Source organism: Aphelocoma coerulescens, chromosome 3 (assembly GCF_041296385.1).
Source record: "Aphelocoma coerulescens isolate FSJ_1873_10779 chromosome 3, UR_Acoe_1.0, whole genome shotgun sequence".
NCBI lineage: Eukaryota > Metazoa > Chordata > Aves > Passeriformes > Corvidae > Aphelocoma > Aphelocoma coerulescens.
In genome coordinates this window covers 65,801,271-65,825,512 of record NC_091016.1, presented here as the reverse complement: position 1 = coordinate 65,825,512, position 24,242 = coordinate 65,801,271, and the positions used below count along the sequence as shown (strand labels likewise).

Sequence of the window (24,242 nt, the reverse complement as noted above, 5' to 3'; positions counted from 1 at the left end):
ATGGGAAGTCCTCAAAATATTATTAACTTTCATACGTATGCTTCAGATGCAGACTTAGAGAAATCATTCACTTTTTTTTTAATAAAATGACTTTTTACCTCTGAACCGTTTATGCAGTCTCTCATCTGTATATGCAATTTACACCAGCATTAACAGGAAGCCATGCAAAGATTGAAGGCAATACACCCAGCACATGTCGACAGGCAAGGCAGAAAGATACCTCAGTTCCTGCATTTCACACAGTCAGTACCTTGGTCTGATCCAGTTCTGAGGAGAGGCTCTCTAAACTGCTGAAGTTTAAGATACGTTCAAGTACAGAGCTTGCTTGATTGAGATATTTTACTACTGTTTCTTTGTCTCTTTCAAACTGCTCCCATTTATTTATTGTGACCTAAAAAACAGACAAACAAAATGAAAAAGGAACACAAGGAGATCAAAGGGGAGAAAACAAGATTTCCATTGTACGTTACTGAAAAAGGAAAAACGAGAAAATCTTGAGATAAATTAAAATAATTTTTCCTGAGAAGCCATCTACTCAACAGTGAGTAGATGAAACTCTTCTAAACCAAATAAAACTTTTTTCCTTGAATTTTCATTGATTCATACTATGCTGTGCTAAAAAAGAACTGTTCTCTAAGTTGCCAGCAATATTTAAATCTTATATTTGAATGTCCTGTAAGAAGTCTGAAGTAATACATGCAGAGACTTATGGTGACAAGTAGTCAAAAATATCAAAAGGTTTTTCAAATTCTTTAATGAAATAAATTACAGTAAAATGGTAGAAGAAAATCCCTACTCATAGGAAAATCACACATAAGGACCTATCTGGTCTCTTCTGATAATGTAGAATTTTGATTAACATACAGCATTAAATTACCAGTCATAAAAACTATGACAGCTTAAACAATTATTTTCTTGATTCTGAAGCCTAGATTAAGACATTATATATGGGAATTCTTAGAGAAAAAATGGGTTTCAATAATAAATGCTTACATTAAGAAGTTATTTGAGGTTTATTGATCGTGTTTCTCATCTTGTGTTTTCTCATGGGACATAGTTTCGGTGACTTTAAATGTTTGGATGGAATAGCAGCCATTTAGATTAACATTCTGCTTACAAAAATGTAAAGGGCAAACCACATACAGGTGCAAGAAGCTATAAATTCTAATCTGTGTTCAGTCAGTGATTATTTATAAAAGCTGAAACAATCCATTTGATTTCCCTGTGACTTTCTCCTACCGTCTTTAAATTTAGGATCACAGCATATATTTCACACAGTAGCTGTGAGGATTATATTTGCCCATCAGATGTTACTAACCTAATATCCAGCCTAAGGACACTCAATTAAAGAGCAATGTCATCTTTAGTAACCAGAAAAGAGACACCTAAAAATTAATTCATGGATAAATTATTTAAAACTGTTAACTATTATGACAGAATAGTTGGGATGTTTAAATGCTTCCAGACAGAATGCTGTTTCTTTATTATTTAAGAGGTATACAGTAGCTTCAAGAAGTTTTCATAGAAGTACTGATCATGAAAACCCCAAGGACCAAGAGTCAGAGGTGAGAAAATGAGGCTTTGATAGTAAAAAAATTTGGGTATTACTAAGTTTAAAAAAAAAAAAAAAAGAGGAAGAAGAAAGCATGAGGTCTTATGTCCATGTGCAAATGACCCACCTGCAGTTGCTCTTCCCGTTTCTCCATAGTCTGCTGCATGTTCTCCAAAGTTCCCTCTAATTTTTGTAAATCCTCTCGTACTGTGCTGGGCAGTCCACCTTCAATCTGCAGCCGCTTGGCTTGGGAGATCTGCTTTTGCACATCTTGCCTTTTCGCACGGAGTCTCCTTGTCCTTTGCTGAAAGGATTCACCCAACAGGAATGATGAGACTTTTTAGCCCCTTTGGGAAACCAGCACAATGCAGTCCCTTTCTGGTTTTGCAGGGGCATGCAGTGAGAGTAAGAGGCAAAGGGATAAACTGGGGCAGGTATCCTTGAGACTCTCACATACTCATCAAGTATATGCCCTGGCTTCCAAAATGTCAAGTACCGCCCTTTTGTGGCATATGCATGTGAGAAGAAGAGTAGAAATGTGGCCACTTATCCAAAGCATATTTGAGAAAGCAGAAGCTGCAGCAGTTGAGCAACCACAGCAGGAGTCACAGGTGCATGTATTCCTCATTACTGCATCCAGGTCTGCTCTGCACTCTTGAGGCACAGGTTGGAGCCTCAGATTGAACAAAGCAATATATCAGCCTTATAGAGAGCAGTAGGGGATTGGCTAGGTTGTGTTACTCTGTCCTGGACATGTTTTGATCTGTAGTACTATCAGAAATTCCTAAGAATACATCTTTCTTATGTGCCTGAACCATGCCAGCCTTGCTAGGTAAACTCACAGCTAGCTCAGTTCTGCTCTGGGTACCTTCAGGTCTGTGTCAAAGTGTGTTTCCACCTTGACAGACTCCACACCCAAGAAAAAGAACTCAAGGAGAAGTTAACTATTTCTACTACCTCTCCTAAAATGGATAAGGAATGTAGACTATTTAAAGAATGAATATGAACCTTAACACACAGCCAAAGAGTTTAGATAAGACACAGGTAAGACTTGGTAGTGGCTTGGTCAGACAGTAAGCTGTCTGACTCCACAGAAATAGATGTTAAACACTTAAATAATGCTCAAACACTGGCAGTAAATGAGTCCTATTCTCATTAGCTTTGAGCAGCTCACAAAGTTAAATTCCCATATTTGGCCTTAAAAGCTGTGATTCTTGCTGTATGCAAGCCATACCATTGATTATTACTGTAGCCTGTAGATGTTTTGATCCATTATCAGTGCATAAAAAACCTCCTGTTCTACTCCCACAGAATGGAGGCCCATCTGTCACAAAAACCAGCTATCCAGAGAATGAGATAAGGCTAAAGGAACACCTTCCCTCCAACATTTAGAGTCGGGGCCACATCAAACTGGTAAAATAAAGAAATTTCCAAAGCCAGAATTGTGCCAAATTTACCATGATTGAATCTGAAACTCAAGCTATAAAAAGATAGAAAGAGAGAGTCTACATATTTGCAGAATACACTTACCCAAAATTAAAAGTAAATGAAGCTTGTTCTTTAGGTGTTTTGCGCTCCAAAACCCCATATAAAATAAAAGTTGGCATTTAACATTTAAAAAATACTGAAAACATTTTTCATTACAAGAAATCAATATTAGGCCATATAGGACTACTTCTGTTGTAACTCTTCCAAGTTTAAAGATTTATGTTACTGGACATAACAAAATTTTGTAAATACATGAATTCTTTTGAAAAAATTGGATATGGACATGAATAATTACCCTACCTGATGATGAAGCAGTAATTGCTGAGCTTGTAATAAACTTTCTGTATCCAGGATCTTTTCAGCCTCTGCTTGGACTTCTTTAGAATTGTTAATTAACTCTTCAATTGCACTTTTAACTTCTTCTTTGTACTGGACACAGTCTCCAACAGCACCTAAGGTATTTTCAATCTAAAATTACAGATAACTTTAAGTATTTCATGTTGAAAGACACATCTATATTTTAAGGGTACATTTATATTTGGAATTCTTTTTCAAAAATACAGTATATTTTTAAAATTCAAACAATTTTTATCTCCAGCATTTTTGACACCTTTAAATTTACATTGAAAAAGTGTCTTTAGACTTAAAATGTGACTGAGGAGACCTTTGTCTTGTTCAAACATACTCCCTATTACACAGCCATATGAAAAAAAGCCATCTGTGACAGCTACTTATTGGTGATCACTTAGAAAACATGCACTCTCCTTATCCTTGCAGGCTGACCCAGATTCCAAAACACCTGCACTACTCAACACAGAAAAAAATTTTGCTGCCAAGATTAAAGTGCAATTCTGTATCCACTAGCTGATGTACATCATGGTTTTGACAACGTTCACTACGAACTAATTTAAAAAACCTAAAAGTATGGACATTTTGATTCCAGAAACATTTATTAGGATACTTTCCAATTCTGCAAAGGGAAAAGATCCACTATAATGTCTATATTTTTTGCCTGCTACTCTCAGTGCTTTGCTACTAATGGAGTACAAATTAATTTGTCTTTGCTGAAGACTTGCAGCTTAATTAAAAAAAACACAGCAGGGAACTTGTGCATGTGAAGCCATGATTGATGTCATTTCATGTGACACTGGAAATGGAGAGTTCTTGTGTCCCTTGTACTGTACCTCAGCCAGCAAATCTAGAAGTCTCTTAAAGTCACTGGAAAGTTTACAAAACTCATCCTCTGTCTCTTTGGCCTCCAAATCAGGACAAAGTGCAGTCAAAACAGCAACTCTAGATTTCAGCCAGCTGTGATTTTCTCCATGCTTGTGAATATGCTTCCTAATTTCCTACAGAAAAAAAAATCAAAACATATTTGCTTCAAATATACAAAATACATCAATAACTGACATTCACAGCATCAGTTCAAAGAATAGCATTGTAAACAGAGTACTTTTATCTTGAAACACTAGAAATGTAGTATTTTTCTATTTGCATACCCTATCAGATTCTATTCCAATCAATGGCTGGAATTTTGCACTTCTTCCACAGACTTTACACCACTGCTAATTAAACTGTTCTTTAGTTAGTAGTGGAGTACTTTTCCCTCACAAACATTTTTACTTACAGATAGATATATAGAAGGCAAGTACCACATTTATGTTTTCCATATATTGACCATATTTCTTAGTTGCAATTTAAATCTGAATTGCTGACTTTCCCAAATATGTAATTTCATGCAATATAGTTTTGTGTAATTCTTTTTCTATTTAAATAGCTTTTTTCCCCCTCCTATTTTTACCCAGTAGTTCAACTGTATCTTTGTGGCAGTGATGAAGAGATGCTGGCAGCAGTGAAACTATGTGAGTAAATCAGACTTTTTGAAGCAGAAGCCCCCATTATGCTAAAGATCTATCAGTTTTATCAAGGCCATCCTAATAATGTTTCTCCATATAGTTAGACTCACAACCTGCTCATGTATTTCACATAAATACCTACAGTATGTAGGTGCTCCCAGTATGTGAAATTAAAAAAAAAAAAAAAAAAACAACAGAAAGAAGGGGCAAGTTGGGCACCAAGAGACACAATAAATTATTGCTTAAAACTAATTTAACTAACCAACTCAATCTACAGCTATTCTGTCACTCTGGTACCAGTGCCAAAGTGAATGGTAGAATATTTTTTCCTCCCCTGTTATACTACTGTAGAAGAGAACTTTTGGAATAGATTTCCTTAAATTTAAGTAATTAAATGTAACATCATTCAAAAACCTGCAATCCAGAAATTTTTGCTTTTCTTTGAGCAGCACTTTTAACTCTGCATGCAATAAGATGATGGGCAAATATTTATTCTATCTGCCTCTCTATTTTTAATGTTCTAAATATAGAGGGAAAGGGACCTGTCACTCTCTAAATTATTAAAAGTAAGAACTTCTGCCTCACTTTGCTGTAACATGCAACTTTCTCCTGGTAATGTTTTTAAGAATACCAGGAATAAACAGAGCTACTATGGCCTCTGTAGTAAAACAGTTGCATTACTTTGGAGTAGAATTTTACCCAGAGTCCCAGTAGCAATGACCATAGCTTTGTCAGAATATAAGATAAGGGCTCACCCCCACAGATGCTTTACACTGCTTGTATTTGGCAGTATCATTAACATTTTCCTTTATCTTCTTTAGCTCTCTTTCTGTTGATGAAATCCAATTTGCCAATTCAGAAAATCTGAAATAAGACATCACAGGATGGAAAAAAAAAAAAAGGAAAAAAAAAAAAGGTTAGACAAATACTGCCACCACAAAACAATAACCTCTTAAGTGTAAACAAAAAATTATAAAATCCACTCAAAGCCCCACTATACTCTGTGGAATTACTACATAAAGTATAGTTTTCTACTTGAAGCTAAGATCACAGTATCATTTTTTCCATGGTACTGATCTATGGTGACACAAGACCCAGGTAGGAATTGAGGTGACACCTGCTCTTATAGCCCTTCCAGGTGTCCGAGTGCTCTGTTAGCTTTATGTATGTGCTGTCTATCTGGGATTTCAGATCCTTCAGGATTCGTTGGCTGCTTTCCAATGTACCCCTCACTGGATCAGAGACTGGCAGTTTTTGGCACAGTTCTTCAATTCGTTGTAGCCTTTTCTCACATAGGTGGTAAGATCCCTTATCACCAAAGAACAACTGATGGAAGACAAAGCAGAAAATTCAATAAAATTACAAACTGGAAGAAATCACGAAGCATATCTATATACTTTTCATAAACTACTAAATTAAAATAAAATTTTTCGTTAAAGAGCTCAAGAACTGATCTGACATAAGCTGGACACAAAGCGTTTGGTGGCTTAAGAGTTAGTCAGAACTTCTGTTTATTATTGACATTGAAATGTATTTCTGTACGTGCCCCCAAGGAGGCATGTAACTCATACCATGTGTTCCTTGATCATTTTTTCATTGCCTTCTCTTGATAACACCTTGTTCTGTCGAGCTAGTTCAGTTTTGCACTCCTCCACTGTCACCAGGAACTTGCTTTTCTGTACTTCAATTTTCAAGTGGATCAAATGATATGGGGCTTCTGTTTGAAGATCCTACACACCCACAGGGGCAATAAAGAAGCACAGAGATACAACACTACTCACACTACTTCAGTAAATTTGCTACAAATAAATAATCTAAAACCCAATAATATAGAAAACAAAACATATATGTTCACGAACAGATAGGGGTTTGTCCGTATTTGCTTTGTTACCAATGTCTTAGTTTTATCAAAAGGTCTAAGTTGCAACCAAAATGCCCATGTATAAGGCACATTACAGAGACATCTTCATTCTTGGCAGGACATAGCAAATATTTCCTGTATAAAATAGTATTCACAACAGTTTCCAGAGGTTTCTGCCTGCCTGCTAGTGAGACCACTCATCCATCACTCCAGCTTTGACCAGCAATATGGTGTAGCAGGCAATAAATTCCACAGCTGGTGAGCAAAGTTAGTTGTTGGAGTCTTTGGCAGAAGACACAATTTAAGCTGATAGCCTGATGTCTTACAAATTTGGAGTTTTGTTTTTTTTTTTGCTTGGGAAAGTAACTAACATTAAGAAATGTTCTTAACCCAGGTATCATTATGGCTGTATGTAGTGGGGGGAAGATAAGGTTTTATAATTAATTTCTCACATTTCTTGATTTTACTTAACAGGGTTTTTTCAAGAGGCCATTTCTAGATGTAGCTGTATCTAATATTGTAAAATACTTTTTTCCCCCCTTTTTCCAATTGTATGCAAAGCCAAATAATACGAATTAATTTGTTTTCTTTTATTTTAATTTTTTTCATTATATAGGTCATACAGAAACTTTCCAAAACTAAGATTTACAATGTCCGTAGATGTCATTCACTAACCTTCCACTGCCTATGGAGTTTCCTCACAGCTTCCTGCAGGCTGTGTTGCTCTTGTTCTGGGAGGATGTCAGTAAGTTCATCACACGCTTTCAGAAAGGCATTTAGGACTCTCTGATCCAACTGGCTGAAAAATTCCTGAAGTGGAGGCAGAAAGTGAGAAGGTAAGAGAAGAAGCTGGATATTGATATTGGATATTGGTAACCTGCCAGCACAAAGTTCCCTAACACTCTCTAAGTTTCAATGTTACTTCTGCTTCATTGAAGAACTGATGTTTGAGTTAAGGAAATAACTATTTCTAGCCACTTAAAGTCTGGCAAATTAATTTATTCTCAGCCAGTACACTGAGATGGTATTTTAACAAGAATGCATTTCAAACCTACATGCATAAGTTATGATTATAATACAGACACATATATTTATCTAAAAAAAGAGCAGCAGATGTGTGAGATTGTCAAAATATAGTGTTCTAACTCTCTGTGGTTCTACTGAAAACCCCATCCTAATTTCTATGGGTTTTTTTTTCACTTTCTGATTCCTTACATCCAATCTTACATCAATAAGAGAGCTGATCATTTTCCTTTTTGTTTTTCAATCTTAACATTAGCTTGACCTGATCTGTATCACTTCTACACATGCAAGAAATCCACAGCAGTTTTAGAATTAAGTAGGCTTTTATGTCATGCACTCAAAGATTTCCATGAGGAAGGTCAGGGAATTTACTCACGCTATGTTTCCTGAGAAGTTCTTCAGGATTTCCTTTTTCTTTTAAGCAACAATTGGCAATCTGTATTACTTTCTCCAGTTCTGCTCTAGACTCCTCAAATTTCTTCATCAAACGGCTATTTGCTTCTATGTTTTTTCTCCACTCACCAGCTTTCCTGACCATATTCTGAGTTACAAGCAAAGAAAATGAGATGGCAATTTCACAGTGAGTTTTATTTGCTCTCTTTTACCATGATCTTACAAAACATGCATTTAATTTGTGTCACTTTTAAATATATGCTTTTCACCATGCTTCTCCCTCTCATGCTCCCATTTTCCCAATTTTTAATACTGAGGCTTGTGCTAATGTCATAATTCAAATAAAAATTAGCAGATTAGATGTCTCTGATATTTTCAGAATGCCTCTGCCATTTGATTAGTGAGTTTCTTTCCTAAAGCCTGCTTTCAAATGTAAAGCACCTGGTATGATCAGAAGCTTGCCATTTCATTTTTCTGGCATCAAACTACCTCCCCTAACACAACTCAAAGTAAAGGTGGTTTGACCCATGGATCCAATCAGTTCCATGCTACAGATCTTCTGACCTGGAGGAGGTCATTGTATGATTATCACACTAGTATATGTAACCAGGCACAAAGCTGCTTAGAAGACAGCAAATTTTGTGGTTTAGCTGCTGAAATCCTCATTTTGCAACCTTAGTCACAGCTCTTCCATTAGTCTGCTTTTTAGTCCATCCCCGTGCACTGCAATATTCAGTGGTTGCAATTTCACGAGCAAGTAAGAAAATTTACCTGGAGAAATGACCAGTTCAGCACTTTAACTGCTACAAGGTAGTTGCAGCACTGCTCACTGTACACCCCCTTCACCATCCTCACTGATTACAAACCTCAGCATAAGGAATTCTAATGAGTTTACCCAGCCAGCTAATCAAATCTGTAGTTCTCAACTTAAACATCTTGATAAAACTTTTTAAATTTTTCTGATGAAAATATCTTCATAACAATAGAATTGTATAGAGATGCATTCTTTACACAAAAAACTGCCAGTTTCCAGTATTTTAGCTCTAGGTATGTCACACTTTGTATGATTATACTCTATTTTTTAGGTTTGTTTTCTAACACATAAAGAGGTAAACCACCATGCAACTTTATAGAAGCAGAGTAATTATTGTTGAACATGGTAAATTCACCAAGCTACAAGTGCATCTGATTTTGCTATAATAAGCCAAACTTAAAATAATTGTTTCTATATTATAAATCAACCACAATTTATCTTTAGGTACACTCCACAAAATACAATAGAAATTTCAAAATTCACCTCTCAGAGCTATTTACTGATAGGTGATTTTCTGTAGTTTAAAATTCAGCTTGGATAGCTTTATACTGAACAATAATCCCCTGAAAATAAATGTAATAGAACCCATTATGTGGAAATCAGACTCTAAGACAGTCACAGAATCACTGAATATTGTTTGAACTGACACATAAAGATCACTGAGTTCATCTCTGGCTCTGCACCACGTGTAATGGTTAATTTCATGTTAGAGTGGGGCTAGACTGGGGCGGAACAGCCCCAAAAATAGCAGTAATAACTGATAATTACAACAGGTAATGGGGAATATAATCCAAAGGCCACATCTCTGCATTAAACAATGAAACATATTTGCAACCTTCTATATTCACAATCCACTGCATTTTCTGAGGAAATATAAAGCCCAGCAATAGTAGCATGTGCAAAAGTTTCCATCTTCCAAACTTTGTGTGAAAGGGGATGTATGGGAATATAGAAGCAAATAATTAGCCAAGATAATGAAGTCAGGAGAAACCAAAAACAGTGCAGCCCTAACAGTAGGATTTCAGGTTCCTCAGTCTGGAGGAGCCTGAGGCATGTGAAAGTTCTCTTAAATACCAGGTTCCTCTGTGGCAGGCTCACCTCTGAATAAGTGCATGGAGAACAAGACTGTCAGTCCCCTGACCACTTATTACTAAAGACAAATCTTTAATTAATAACTTGACACCAGAGAGGAGAGTTATCCAGGAGAGTGGCTATCAAGTGATGAAATGTAGGTACAGTAGGATGGATCAGCTGCATATGAACAAATTTTCAGAAACATGCACCAAAGTATGGCATTTTTACCTGAAAAGTAATCTGAACTTGTGTAGCTTTCTTCTGAAATATTGACTGATGGAAATGCTGTAACACTTCAGTCGAAGCCACACACTGAAGGATACTCTGACTATTTTTCTCAATCAGGGACACATCTTTCTTGCAGTTTTCTTGATAAGCTACCAAATCCTGAAAGAAAAAAAAACATATATCCACCCTGGCCAGGGACAATGAGGAAGAAAGTTTGGCAAAATAACAGGAAGATGCTTTTTGACAGTAAAGGCAAAAAGGATGAAGTCAAAGGACCATGGCAAACAGACTGCACAAAGTATTATATGGAGTAACACAGACAACACAACTTTCTCCTTGAACTCAAACTTCTGTACCCAAATAGATCTCTAGCTATTCATGAAACAATACACAGACATCTAACCAAGCCCTTTGTCTCTTCAGTAGAGAATGTAGATCAATACACTGTCCTGTGATATAATTTTATGGTATTTCTATATTTATTGCATAATCTAAGTAACCAACAGTGACATCAACAGACATAGGAATGACAGCTCTAAGTAGCAGGTTTAGATCTCAACATTCCTTGCCTTTCAACAAATTAATCCTTCATGTCAGCTTTTGGAATTCAGATTTCATTATAAATTGCATTAAGCAATGAGAAATATACTTAAAAAAAGAGAGAAAAAGAAAACATGCATGAAGTAGTAAAGGCTGAAAAAAGGTTTTAAAAATCCTATTTTCATTTAACTTTCCAAGAGAGTTCTGACTAGCTCTGAATTCCTCCAGAGAGAAGCGTTTATTGGCCATGTACAAAAGTTAATGTTATATCGCATTTCACTTCAAAGAAACCACTTTTCCAAGCCACTAATAAACTTCCGTAATTGTCCAAGGAAACATCTGCTAAATAAAAAATCCAATATATTTCTAGCACTTCAGTCCAATTTCCACTAGATTTAAAAAAAAAAAAAAAAAAAAAAAAAATCTTTATGTTTACTTCCTGGATTGAAACCAAGCACACTAGATAGGAACACAAGTTTCAATCTTTTTATATTTACGCCTAGCTGACTTTAGGATAAGGCTACATCTGTTGCCTGAATATGAGGAAATATCTGCTCAGCTTACAGAGTTGCAATCCAAATTCCTAGAGAGATAATTGTAAATACTCAGAGGCAGCAGACCTTTGTAGGATGTTTCTGAAACTTACTTGGGCTTTTTGTTTAAGAACAGTTGTGGGTTGTGCTTCAGGATCCAGGATAGAAATTATTTCATTTACTTTTTCAAGAGATTCATAAAAATGTGTGATTTGCTTCTCCAGTTCTTCCAGTGGAGACAGCAGACGTTGGCATTCATACAGCAGGGCACAGGAATGCTCCTTAACCTTTTGATCAAGAAAAACAGCTATTGAAAAAGTTGTAAAATTCAGTAAATAGCAACTTTTTTCATGTAGGTTTATATAATTGCTACCTACTCTTTTTCAAGATAGAGCAGTCCTGATCCTGTATTACTTCTAAATAAAAGAGTATTAAATTTAAGGATGGTAGCCTTAGCATTTAAAAGAAACAACATCTTCACCCTGAATCAATCTATTGTTACAACTACATATTTGTTCAAATGCATATATGTGAGAATTTGTGTACAGGAGCCTACTATTTATTAGTTCAACAGTCAACAACAAGTAATAAAAAAAAGTATTCTGCAACCTTGCCCAGCTGCTCCTTGAGTCGTGCCGAAGTTCCCAGCATTTCATTCGCTTCCTCTTGGGAAACTTCTTTTGTAATAAGTTGCACTGTTCTTGTAACTGCTTTATACTGAGCTTCCATGGCAGGCAATTTCTGCTTGATATTCTGAAACAAGTGTTTCAAAAAATATTTCAGCACTAGTATTTATGCGTTCATGGGAGATAAAAGACCGATAAATGATATATATTCTAAGTATCAATTATTTTCATCACTGATTTTAGTGAACACTGGATCATGTTTCAAATGCATGAAAACTGAGCCAAAGAGTATCAGTCAACTCACCTGAATGCAATTTGAAACTACAAAGAAAGAAATATCTAGTGAGACAGTGTTTTGGAAATCTGCTCTAAAAATGTCACTAATAGAATACATTGATAAATATTTTAGCTATAGCTGAAATAATACCAAAAAAAAAAATCCACCACTGGTAAAAAACCCCAAGTTAATAATTTTATGCTATCAGAATTAAATAGTTGCAAATTTATTTCTTTTGAAGGAGGAAGAAGGAAACTAAAGGAAATAACTTACTTCTAAATCTTGTATAAAACTTTTGACATCAAGAAAGGACACTTCTACAGGGACTGAAAATTTCTTATTGCTTCCATCAATAAAAGCTGTCAAATGGGCAACACCATCCACATATTCCTTCCTCATTTTGTCCAGTTCATCTGCTCGAGCATACTAAAAAAAGGAAAGTAAAAAAAAAAAAAACAACAAAACAAAAGCCCCACCCCAAATTAGATCTCCAGCAATTAAGTAATGATTTAGGAGAATTAGTATGTCTTCAGTCTTCAGTGCAATTTTTGCTGGAAAAATTATATTCAATGAAATACAATATAATGGAAACTAATCTTCTAAACTCATCATCTGCCTTAGTTTCAGCAGTAATGATGCTAAAATGAACAGCATGCATATAGGAGGTCAGCCTCTTTTATGAATGGGGAATGCCAGACTCATTTGTTTCTACTCTAGAATCAACAGTTCAATTTGTTTCTCACTACCTACAATATCAATTTTGAAAATTCAGCAAAGAGAGTAGAACAGGAAAAGCCTAGAAAAGCTAAAGGATAAGGGAGATCTTAATAAAGGAATGCTGGCCGGGGGAAGGGGAAACATATGTCTTACAAAGTAGAAAGAGCTGTATGACAGAAATGGTGAAAAAGCCAGTGAGGAAAAAAAACACATAGCCAGCATATGAAAGAAGCTGCATAAGTAGGGGAAGAGACATTTACATCAGTGAATCACCCTAAATAGCATCAGCAAGTAAAGCTTGAGAACATTCTTGTCAACAGTCTGGAAAAGTTACAATAAAAGAGAGACAATCATTATTTGCTTTTCCCTTTAACTTGACTGCATAGGAGATAATAATTCCAGTAAAGAAAACAGATTCAGTACCTTCAAATAGGCAACTGCTATTTCAAATCACTGAAAGGGGACAATATCAATAGATGTATATTGACTATACCAAAGATATTTTCTAACGTGTTTATGAGGTGTGAAATACTTCTGTGTAATTAAGCTCACATCTTCTCTTCGATTTTCGAAGAGCAAATACAGAAACAACAATTATTTTTGTATCAGTTGAATCTCTTACATGAGGTAAAGGGTAGGTTTATTCATTTACTATCAAAGCCTGCTTGTAACCAAGACAGAAGTAAAGTCTGACCAAAATGGGGAAAACATTTAGTTAATTAAATTAATTATTGTCCCTGCTTATGGTTGCAGTACAATAACTGGAAGGTGCTTTCATCAAAGAGCAGTAAAAATTATCATTTTCACCATTTTTACTGCTTAGTTTTATAGAGCTTTTACAGTAACAATAGGCACTGAAAACCAGTCATTTTTTTTGCAGAACAGTAGAGGTTATGTATAAATAACATTCACTGTATCAAAACCGGTGACCATAATGAAGAAGTACAGTTTATACTAGTTGAAAATGTCCCCTCACTCCCCCCAAAATAGCTGTATAACCAAAAAGGTAAATAAAGGAAGAGCCTCAATAAAATAAATTACTGTCAGGGAGTAATTTCTAATTTAAATACTGATGAACAGTTAGGCACTTTTGAAAGTTGTCCTAGAGTCCTGCTAACAGAGTAATCCATTTTGCTTGCATGGAAATGAAAAGTAAATATTTAAAAGTAACAGGGGCAAAATCACTTACCTGCTTAACTTGCATAAACAATTCTCTCCATCTTCCATTTAGCAACAGAAGCTGCTGTTTAAGATCTCTGGATATGGTCTCATCACATGTTTCAATCAGAAAATTACCAGCATCATTCATGGCTGTGTGCTGTTGGATCCAATGAGGTAAGTGTCTGAAGAAATCCTGAGGAAGAAAATAAAAACACAGATCCAAAACCTTTTCAGTTAAGTCTTTCTCTTAATCACAAAACTCAAATTTAATCACCGGCTAATGACTTGATAAAAAATTCGTTGCACAATTATCCTCTGAAGCTCCTCACATTGAATATGCCATAATAGAATTTTAATGTCTGTGAATACAACCTGTGGAATTAAAAATTACTGCCAGTTTACTTACAGCTCATTTTACTCCAGTGAGTGGCTTCAGTTAAACTAATGAAACTCCTCCATAAGAGAAAGTTCCAAACTGAAAATGCTGTTAGGGCTTATCTATTTTCTGTCTTATCCTTAAACAGTATGGGCTGATAGTAACCTGGGCCATATACAGGCTGTGGAGAGGTCCTTTCCCTGCTGTGAATCACAGGCAGCTTTCCAGGGTCTGGCATCCCAGAAGACCTGTGAAGACTGATTCTTTATCACTGCTTCCTCCTATCTCAGTGCAGGTGAGCACAGAGGGGAAAGAGATGGTCATCAGTGATTTTGTCCCCCTCACTGAGACGGCCTGATAGACTGCATGCATCTTGTAGGCAGGTACACACAGATAAACTTGTAGAAAAGACAAAGACCGCCTCTTTCCTTTCCTTTGCTCTCTTCCAGCCAATGGGCAATTGTTCCTAAGGCAGGTATCCCTGGGCTTCATGACTCCAGCTATACCAGTAAACAAAACAGGACTCAATCACTGTCCCATGAATGTCCACACCTTCTCTGACATGGCTTTGGCTTGTCCCTGCTACCCTTCTCCCAAACAATGCAGTATTCAATGAATGGCACAGACTGTTCCAAACAGACTGGATCATAAGGGCACCTTCTTTCAGGGGAGAAGGAATAATCAGAAGAATTCAAGCTGATGCTACCTGATGCTCAGGATTTAGGAAGGGGATTCATTTTGTTTATGACTATATATCTACCCTGTAACTCCAAAACTATTCACCTTCCAGTGAGAGCCCCGTATAATCCTTTGCTCAATGGTACATGTGAAAAATTCCTATCCAACCATACTGTGAGTCATCCCAAGTTTCAGAGCTACAGTTCTGAAACTGTATTTGTCAGAACTCATGCACATGCAAAAAAAGCTCAGATGCACCTTTAAAGAAAAAGTCTAATGGTTATATACTGGTCAAATGTTTTCAAGAGAGGACTGAACAGCACACATTGTGTTCAATTTCTAAAGCTGAGATGAGTAGTGTTCAGGTGTTCTGTACTGAGGTATCAGTGGATAAATTTAATCACCTCAGTAAATTGCATCTGCAGTTTGAATCTTTTTCCACTTGAGGTGGAGCAAAGCCCTTGCTTTGTGCAAAGGCTAACCTTTCTGAGCACATCCAAAAGAAATTAAGTCTACTGAATCTGACACTGGTCAGCTTTCCAATGGTCAGGCTCACTAGAGGACAAGAAGGAAAAAGCACATGGAGTAAAGTACTCACATCCTTGTTTCCGCACACTTATTCCCACAAACCATTACCTTCTGCAGACCCTGCTGGGGAGTCTCTCCATTTCAGAAGCCAACCTAAGCATGTGTTAAATCTAAACAAGTTTGGAAGGTACTGGTAAGCACACCTCATTCTCAATTAAAACAATGCAGCTCTTTTTAAGGAAGTCACCACAAGAGATCTAGATGCTGTCTAAAACCTTTTGGATACAGCTGTGTGAGAAGTGTGGGAGCATGCAGTTAGAATGAAATTAATATGGAAAGTGCTTAAGAGGTAATGGAAGTAAACAAAGAAGCTGTAGAAGGAAGAGTTTGAAAAATCCAAGCACATACTGGTATTTTTTTTTAAAAGATCTTCACTGCTACAGGTTCACAGTAAGGCTTCTGAAAACAGTAGCCAACAAGAAAGCCAACAGGCTACTTTCTTTTCCAAAATGAACAGTGGTACATGCTGGTCTGGAAATGATGCAGAGATAATGGAAAGAAGAAGAAAGCATGACAGCATGATGAAGGGCTACTATAGTCTTGGCCTAGGACAGAATATAGTGGCTTTAAGTAATACAGGTAAGGTTTGCAAATGAGCAACTCTGTATCGTATTACTGGTATCTTTATGGGTTTACAGAAAAAATATTTTGAAATGCTTAAAAATGTTTTATGCCATATTCCAAACAACAGTTATCATCTTTCACCTGATATTCCAGATGTTTTTAGTTCATGGCTGTAAGACTATTAATTTTACAAACCACTATAAGAACTGATACTAGTTTTAATAATCAAATATTAAAACTTCTAAATCAGACCTATCCTTGGAACTACCTAAGTGAAAACATTGCTGTGAAGTGCTAAATTCAAAATTAAAAGTAGACGTAACTTTTAAAATATGTGTCTCAGTCTATAGGCAGATTATGCTACTACTCAGTAATCTTTAACAGGTTTGAGCCAATGTATTTTTAAGAAGAAATTAGCATTTTGGGAAGAATAAAGCTTCATGTCTAAGGTTTTCAACAAGGTTTTTTGAAATGTTTGAAATTATTTGTCAGAATGAAAATAATTACTAGTTGGATTTATGTCAGAAATCAGAAGTAAGTATATACTGTATGGGTATGTTCAAATTTCTGCTTTGAAAATCTTTAAAGTTATACATCTGATTAGAAAAGTAAATGCTTTGATTTTATTCATATACATGGATTTAAGAATATTTGATTTTAATCACTGTCCAGTTACTTACATAAAACATAAACCAGTATCTAAGATCACCCTGATCAGTGGAAGACATCCTTCCAGCCCAGTAATAACTGTTTGAATCTATATTATGCCAGACTGTTTTTTTCACGTTTATTTTTATTTAAAAAGTGTATTCCATTATTTTACATCAGTTTAAACTAACAAACCTTAACAAGAACTATACTGTTCTTTCATGTGACATGAAATGCTCATTCCTGACCTGATGTCAGTTTGTCATCTTATAACCTACGAGAACCCTACTTCAGCGTTAAGAGCTACATAGCTGCTACATTGGGATCAGGTGCAAATTCAGCACCTATTAAATGCAGGACTCTTCAACTCATTCCAGGTTATTCTTGAAGATTTACCAACTTAAATCTTAGTGCTTAAGTACTCTAACATTACAACAGAAAAAAAAAAAATACAGAAGAACTATCTTTATAACTGCAGGTCCCCAAAATCAATTGTCTAAAAGATTTCTGAAATGCCAAGGAAATGGATTAGTTAATCACCCATCAAAAATAACAACACTATTAATGACACTTCTCTTTGAAGGTAATGAGTACAGAAATCTGTCATCTAGAAAAATCAGTGGAAGTGTCATTATAGGTAGTCCATGATTACTCACTTTGGTGCTAAGAGCTGTATTTGCCTTTGAGTGAATCATGTAACATTCCTCTCTGTAGCATTGCTCTCTGAGCAATACTGCTGCCCTCTATTCATGTCAAAGATGCCTCTAGCCATGGTACCACAGATGAGGCTTTCTCCATTGTGTATGTATGTATTTGCCTCTAGATGCTACACAAGTGAACACTGAAACTCCTATGACGAAGGAAGACAGGATGTCGAAGTCTGAGCAAAGCCTAAGCAAATGCAAAAAAGTATCAAATGTTTCACAATTTACAAAATAGCCAGATGCATATGCTACCAAGTGCATACCTTTTTAGAATGTTCAGGCTGATTCAGCATTTTTTCAGCATCTTCAAGCCAAGCTTGTAGACCTGCCACAGTGCTGCTGTATCTGTCCCAGTTAGCAATTACTTCTTCCAGCATGCTTCTTACACTTCTCACCTCTACTGAGAGGTTCCTCCACTGAGCTGTGGTATCACTCATGAATTTCATCACATTCTCAACTTCTTCCACTGAGATACAGGAAAAACACTGATTATTTTGTGTCATTACTATTTCTGTAAAGATTAACTTTATATCATGCTTATTCACTCTTATCAGAGAATTATATTTTACTGTAACTTCTATTTCAGTAGGCTTTTATATACGAATGTTCTGTTCACAGCCCAATTTTAGCACAAGATCATGACTGAGAAATTAAACGTGTGAATTAAAGACTTAGGAAAGTACATAAAAAATGTAATGCTAAATTAAAATGCATGCTAAATTAAAACAGTCACACTGCATATTGTGTGTGGTGTTCATTTCAAATCTGCAATAAAAGAAATCAAGAGACAGGCTTGCCTAAAAAAAACCCAAAAAATGAATTGTATAATATAAAGACATATAATATGTCTGCATTGAAAAGTATGAAATGAAATTCTGATCTTCCTGCCATTGACTTTGAAACCAAACTACTGCTAATTTTTGCCATTTAACTTTTAGTATTTTCCACATGGCAAGAAAGGAACAAATGTGTCCTCATTCAGAAGAAAACAAACAGAGAAGAAAAAAGGCCAAGCAAATGCTGAGACTTCATAAAATATGCAGAATACAGTTAGCTAATTTGAACTGCTATTCCTGAATTTATATATGTTAGTATTTGTTCTTTAGAAAAGAATTTGTTATTGGACTTTATTAATAGCATTGGATAAATCTGTGACTTTTGTTCTTTGCAGGAATACCTTGTAAAAAATGATTACTTTTGTAAAATTTGGATGTCACTGTCAATTTAAATTTAACAACATACAAAGGTATCCATTTTCTCCCCTCTTTACCAGTAGCTGCAACAATCTTCCACAGACATTACTGTGTTACAGATTAAAGTGATCTCATGCCTGTAATTATCTAGGTCAAATATTGCCCTCAAATTCTCACTGAACTCAGCAGTACTCAAGAATGACAGGAGGCAGGTGTTGAATCAGGCACACATTTCTTCTCATGTGCATCCATACTGCAACTACCATTTGAGTTTCTCTTGCAGATTTTCAAAGTTAATGAAGAACCTCCAATAAACCAAGGGATAATATTGCAATTAAGATACTTGGACTAACTCCCTATTTACCTTTTTCTTTTAAATTAAGCCAAGCCAAGGAACATTTCCAGGCACTAGAAGACTATTTTCCCTACTCCTAATTTGGTTTCTGTCACAATTTTTTATCCCAAATTAACAACACTGAAATAATCCAAGAGTTAGCATGGATGATAGGTTTCTCCCAGGAGGAAGTCTGAATATGACCACCCTCCTCTGGAGATTCAGAAGCAGCAGGAGGGCAGCCTGCTCTGGACCAGGTGCCTACGTGCTAGAGAATATGTGAAATTGCTACCAGAAGCTGTAGTCTCTGGTGAGCAGCAGCTGCTGGTGAGGAACAGCTTTGCTGCATGGAAGAAAAAAATATTAGGAGACCTTTTTAGAGGATACTTATGTCTAAAGAGATTAAAATGCTGATCCAGTGATGAAAGAAATATAGATACTTACCTGAGCCATTTGCTTTGGCATACATTTCAGCTGCTCGTTTCAAGATCTGGTAAGTAACTTCATACTGCTCAAAGAACTTACTATTTTCAATAACAGACTGAAAAGAAAAAAAATCATAATAGATAAAATAAAGATGGGTATTAGGAATAATTTCTATCAAATTACATCAGGATACTGATGACAACATTTAACTTCATTATTCCTCCATTCATCTTTTCATCATTATCTTTACAAATTGATGGTACAGCAGAGTATATCATTACAAAACCAAATTTATTTCCTTTCCACATGGAAAGATTATTTAAAGTTTTCTTGCTTGCTATCTTGCTGGAATTCACTAGCATATGATACTTAGAATGTGCAGAAACTGAGTAATTAATTTACAAGTTATTTAATGAAAACTATTTTACACTCAAATCTAAGTGGAATAATTTTAATAAAAGAGTAAATTTCCTTCATATACATCACCACAAAAATCAAATCCAATTGTTCCTGTACTAAGCCTTTGCAGAAAAACAGGTTACACTTTAATAGATGAAAAACATTTGCTTTATTCTTCAATTTTTCTTTACCTCCTTTGCAACTGGCAAAAAGTAAGATCATGGAAACACTGCACAAAGAAATGCTGTTTTCCCAAAGTGTGACACAGTACTGTTCCTTTGTGAGTGATGGTTTAGCTCTGTGATGTGCTAGAGTGCGATGAATAAATTATCTAGAAATATTTTTGTACAAATGTTATGCCTCTTTATCCCTCATGGCAACTGAAACTGACCTTTTTTTACATGTCTTTCAGAAATGTTATTTCCTTTAAGAGCAATACATAATTATAGCTCTATGTTATGCAAGCATATTATATCTTGGCATTACCACTGTTAAAACAGGGAAAGAAAGGTAGAGTTTGAAATGGTTCTGTAATTTATGCTACATCTCATCCCTCCTCATCTACAGATTACAAAACTAAGGAGTCCACACCCTGCATATGTTTATACAAGTTTTGGAACACCATAATAGAAAAAAATCATACAAGTGTGATTTTGATAAAACCAAGTTTCAAACAAAGTCAAAGTTTAATGTATTTTGAACAGGAGAAACAGATCTTGTGTGTTCATCAACGCATATTATATAACATAAAAAAAAACTTTAAAAATTATTCTGCCAGCCAGTATATATCAAAAACCCTTCTATTTTTAAACCTTTGACAGTTGCTATGTCAAGTAACAACAGTTATCTAGTATGTAATTTAGAATTGTGTTTATGACCAAGGAAACCAGAAGTCAGGAACAATCAGACTTTTTCTCTGTTCTCCTGTTAAAACAAAATCTGCCATGTATGAAGACCTACAGACTTTATCACGAATGACGTGACAGACTCATGACTTTCAGTTTTGCCAAACCCATACATACATTTTAACCTGAGCCACTTCATACAAAAGACCAAAAAAGATTTACATAACACTGACCTAAAGAGCTATTTGAAATATTTTCAAAAAGTAAATAAAGATGTTTTACAAATTAATATTGTCCCTTATCTGACAAGACTCCTTTAAGAAAATAAGGAGCTTTCCCAAATCAGTATAGCCCATGATGCTAAAAAAGTGCTAACACAGCAGTGCTAAAACACAGTTACATGGGTTAAAATCCATGTACCTAGTATCTCCATTACAGTGGAGAATTTGGTACAGTATCTTATTCAAGTTGATGGTGTACAGTCTGTGCTAAACTTTACTTCCGGTGTATGACAGATGGGTGAAAAGATTAAAAGGTTAAGTAAAAACCACCACTTTTATTTTTAAACTACAGTACATAAATATTTTCCAGGCATATGTTCTATCCAGATCCTAATTACGCATGTTCCTAGAATGCTGACATTCCCCAGTCTGTTTTGGCAGACAAACAGACTTACATTTTTATCTCCTACCAATATAGTCACTGACTATAAGGTACTGACTACAGCTTTCCTACGTAAGACTCCTAATACACTGGAAGAGTAACACTTGTCTCTCAGTCCTAGAAAACTGGTCCCAGGTAAGCCAAGGAAATATATTCTCTTTCCATCACACCTTGAAGGAGCCAGAAGTCAAGGCCATCAATAACGAAAATGAGATCTATTTATCTTCTTGTCCCAATTTCCTCATTTTGATGTTATGCAGTTTCAAAAATTATGCAAGGAAACATTTTCCTTCCCTAAAGACCACCTCAGCATTAGTGGTCTAAATCACAAGAACAATTGATTGCAAATTAATATACAAATTAACAACCTGATGTTCACTTTAAAGGAAAAAATAAGTGACCAAAAAAACCCCCAAAATTCAAGCTATCCACTTTTTTATTATTTCCCTTTGTCACCTTTTAGTAGTTTTTTTGACAGTTTTAGAGGGTAAACAAATGGACTACAACTCCTAGTATTGCACCTCACTCCAGCAAACTAAGTTATTTCAAGTAATTATCTGAATTTTGCAAAGCTTGTCTAAAAAAGGTTAACTAGCTCCTGAATTTTTATGTGTCCCTAACTGCTAAACTTTAAACACAGAAATTCCCACATTGTAGATTGCGAATTTCACCCGAATTTCACAGAGTTTGAATTTTCTTTCCAAAGAAGTGGGAACATCAATAATTTCCTCTGCACATGGACCTGGCTCTGAATGGTTCTGTATCTGAATATGTTCTTTCCAGACTTAATTTTCCTGTGCAATTTTCTCCGTGTGGATTAGATAGAAGGAAAATTAGACCAGCCATGCTTTTGAAAGAATCCTTCATGTAGAATGTAGAAGTGCAGCAGTAGTATCATTCTACCTACACTTGGCCCTGCACGTGTGAATTTAAGAAGATACAGCAGCAAAACACTGAAAGAGAATTTATCAATGAACGCTTGTAAGCCAATAGTTTCTGTTTCTTAACGTGGTATATGGCTGATGCAGAGATAGAGCAAACTCCTTCCAGAACAGAAATTAAGCAATGGGTTTAATATAATAATGCTGACTAGGAAAAGAAAAATCATTCTTTAAAAGAAGAAAAGTACTCCCCTCTAGGTACAGTATATTGAACAAGTACACGGAGGTAGAATAACTTCCTTTTTTTAATTCTTTTGGAAGACTTAAAAAAAAATACTGTGTGGGAATGCATGCCAAAAACCTCCTCTGTCTTTAACTCTTGTTTAAACTGTGTATAGTCACTATAAAGTGCATCTATGCCAGGGTAGAAGAAGATGAAATTAACTTCTTTGGAATAACTATACAAAGTAAGCAAAAATCTAGGATTTGGAACCTCCAGGTGTGCTTGCTAAGTTAATCACCGGACAGCAGTTGGAATGTTATTTCTATTTTCCAAGAAATGGTGCAAAGAGAATAATTTTTACTTTTAGCCTTTTGACTAAAGTTCCTCCAAGGGGAAGAAAGATTTACCTCTGAAGAGATATTCCATAATAATACAGTCATAAAGTTGATGACTGACAAATCTGATGTCTGTTTCTGTTCTTTTATACAATTCTAGTAAACTTAAAGATGAATACCTCAAAAATAATTATAAAAAGAAGACAACCCCAACTTACAATATAATTTTGAAGAAGCAGTTCCACAGACTCTCGCCTTCCGTATTTGATAATCCACGATTTTAACTTTGACTCTGCAAAGACTAAGAGTGACAGTAGACGATACTTCAGTTCCAGAAACTCCATCTTCAACAGATGGAGCTCAGATGTGGAGACAACAAAATTAAACCTATAAAATGAATCACAGAATAGTAAAATACAGCAATATGCATTTTTGCAGGAGAGACTGAAAGCTTTAGTTACAGTTCAGATATTTTTCTAATCTTTCACTTCAATCAGAGTCTACAAACATTTAATTATGTGTGATGATGTTCTGATGACTGCTCTTGAACAACAGATTGATGACATTTCTGTTTATTCATAGAAATAATCGGTTTACTTTTGTTACTAAGTTTTGCAAAGTCATTTTTCTTTTTTTTCACATGCATCCTGGCTGTTATATAACATTTCTTCCAGGGACAAGTAATAACAGGATCCATATAAAAAAAAGTATTCCCATTCAAAATCTATAGCCTACTTTGATTCTTAACAATCTTAAAAGCATCAGGTTTTTCAGTATACTTTTATGTATATTCCAGGTTTTTCAATCTATCTGTTTGCCACTGAGAAATTTAAATAGACAGTGATTTCTCCATGAACAGATAAAAAATCAAACAGGCTCCCCTTCATGCACAGAAGCTTTTTATTTCAGATTGAAAGCCTTACCTGTCTGCCATATCCTCTAACTGGTCATGTGGAACAGGCACGCCATTAACAGACCTGGTCCTGTGGATCTCATGGAATGCCTTTTTGTGACCATCTATGTTTTTCAGCAGATCCTGATTGGATTTTAAGAAAGAGAGAGATACTGAGAGAGTGGGGGGAGGGAGGGGAGGGAAAGAAAAGGCTCACAGTAGGCTATCTAACTAATAAGCACAATTTTAAGCCGGCTCTGATGACTCAGTGTAGTTAACTATTTGATCATGCTCTCATGTTTCCATGCAAGGTAATGCATACCATAAAAGAATTTACATCAACTTCAACA

The 24,242-nt window shown here is 35.6% G+C and overlaps 1 protein-coding gene across 1 annotated transcript in view; it reads right to left on the bottom strand.

The window, feature by feature from the left end:
• Positions 1–24,242, bottom strand: part of SYNE1 (spectrin repeat containing nuclear envelope protein 1) — a 285,161-nt gene that overhangs the window by 184,913 nt on the left and 76,006 nt on the right. The window contains exons 12-29 of the mRNA XM_069010651.1: positions 23,924–24,036; positions 23,219–23,387; positions 19,673–19,769; positions 17,965–18,167; positions 14,172–14,336; positions 12,539–12,691; positions 11,972–12,115; positions 11,476–11,649; positions 10,290–10,448; positions 8,157–8,321; positions 7,433–7,567; positions 6,468–6,626; positions 6,014–6,222; positions 5,652–5,760; positions 4,225–4,389; positions 3,341–3,508; positions 1,680–1,856; positions 251–391 (exon numbers count right to left, since the gene is read on the bottom strand). Of these exons, the coding sequence (XP_068866752.1) occupies positions 251–391; positions 1,680–1,856; positions 3,341–3,508; positions 4,225–4,389; positions 5,652–5,760; positions 6,014–6,222; positions 6,468–6,626; positions 7,433–7,567; positions 8,157–8,321; positions 10,290–10,448; positions 11,476–11,649; positions 11,972–12,115; positions 12,539–12,691; positions 14,172–14,336; positions 17,965–18,167; positions 19,673–19,769; positions 23,219–23,387; positions 23,924–24,036 (2,805 nt within the window). The remainder of the gene's footprint in view (positions 1–250; positions 392–1,679; positions 1,857–3,340; positions 3,509–4,224; positions 4,390–5,651; positions 5,761–6,013; positions 6,223–6,467; positions 6,627–7,432; positions 7,568–8,156; positions 8,322–10,289; positions 10,449–11,475; positions 11,650–11,971; positions 12,116–12,538; positions 12,692–14,171; positions 14,337–17,964; positions 18,168–19,672; positions 19,770–23,218; positions 23,388–23,923; positions 24,037–24,242) is intronic.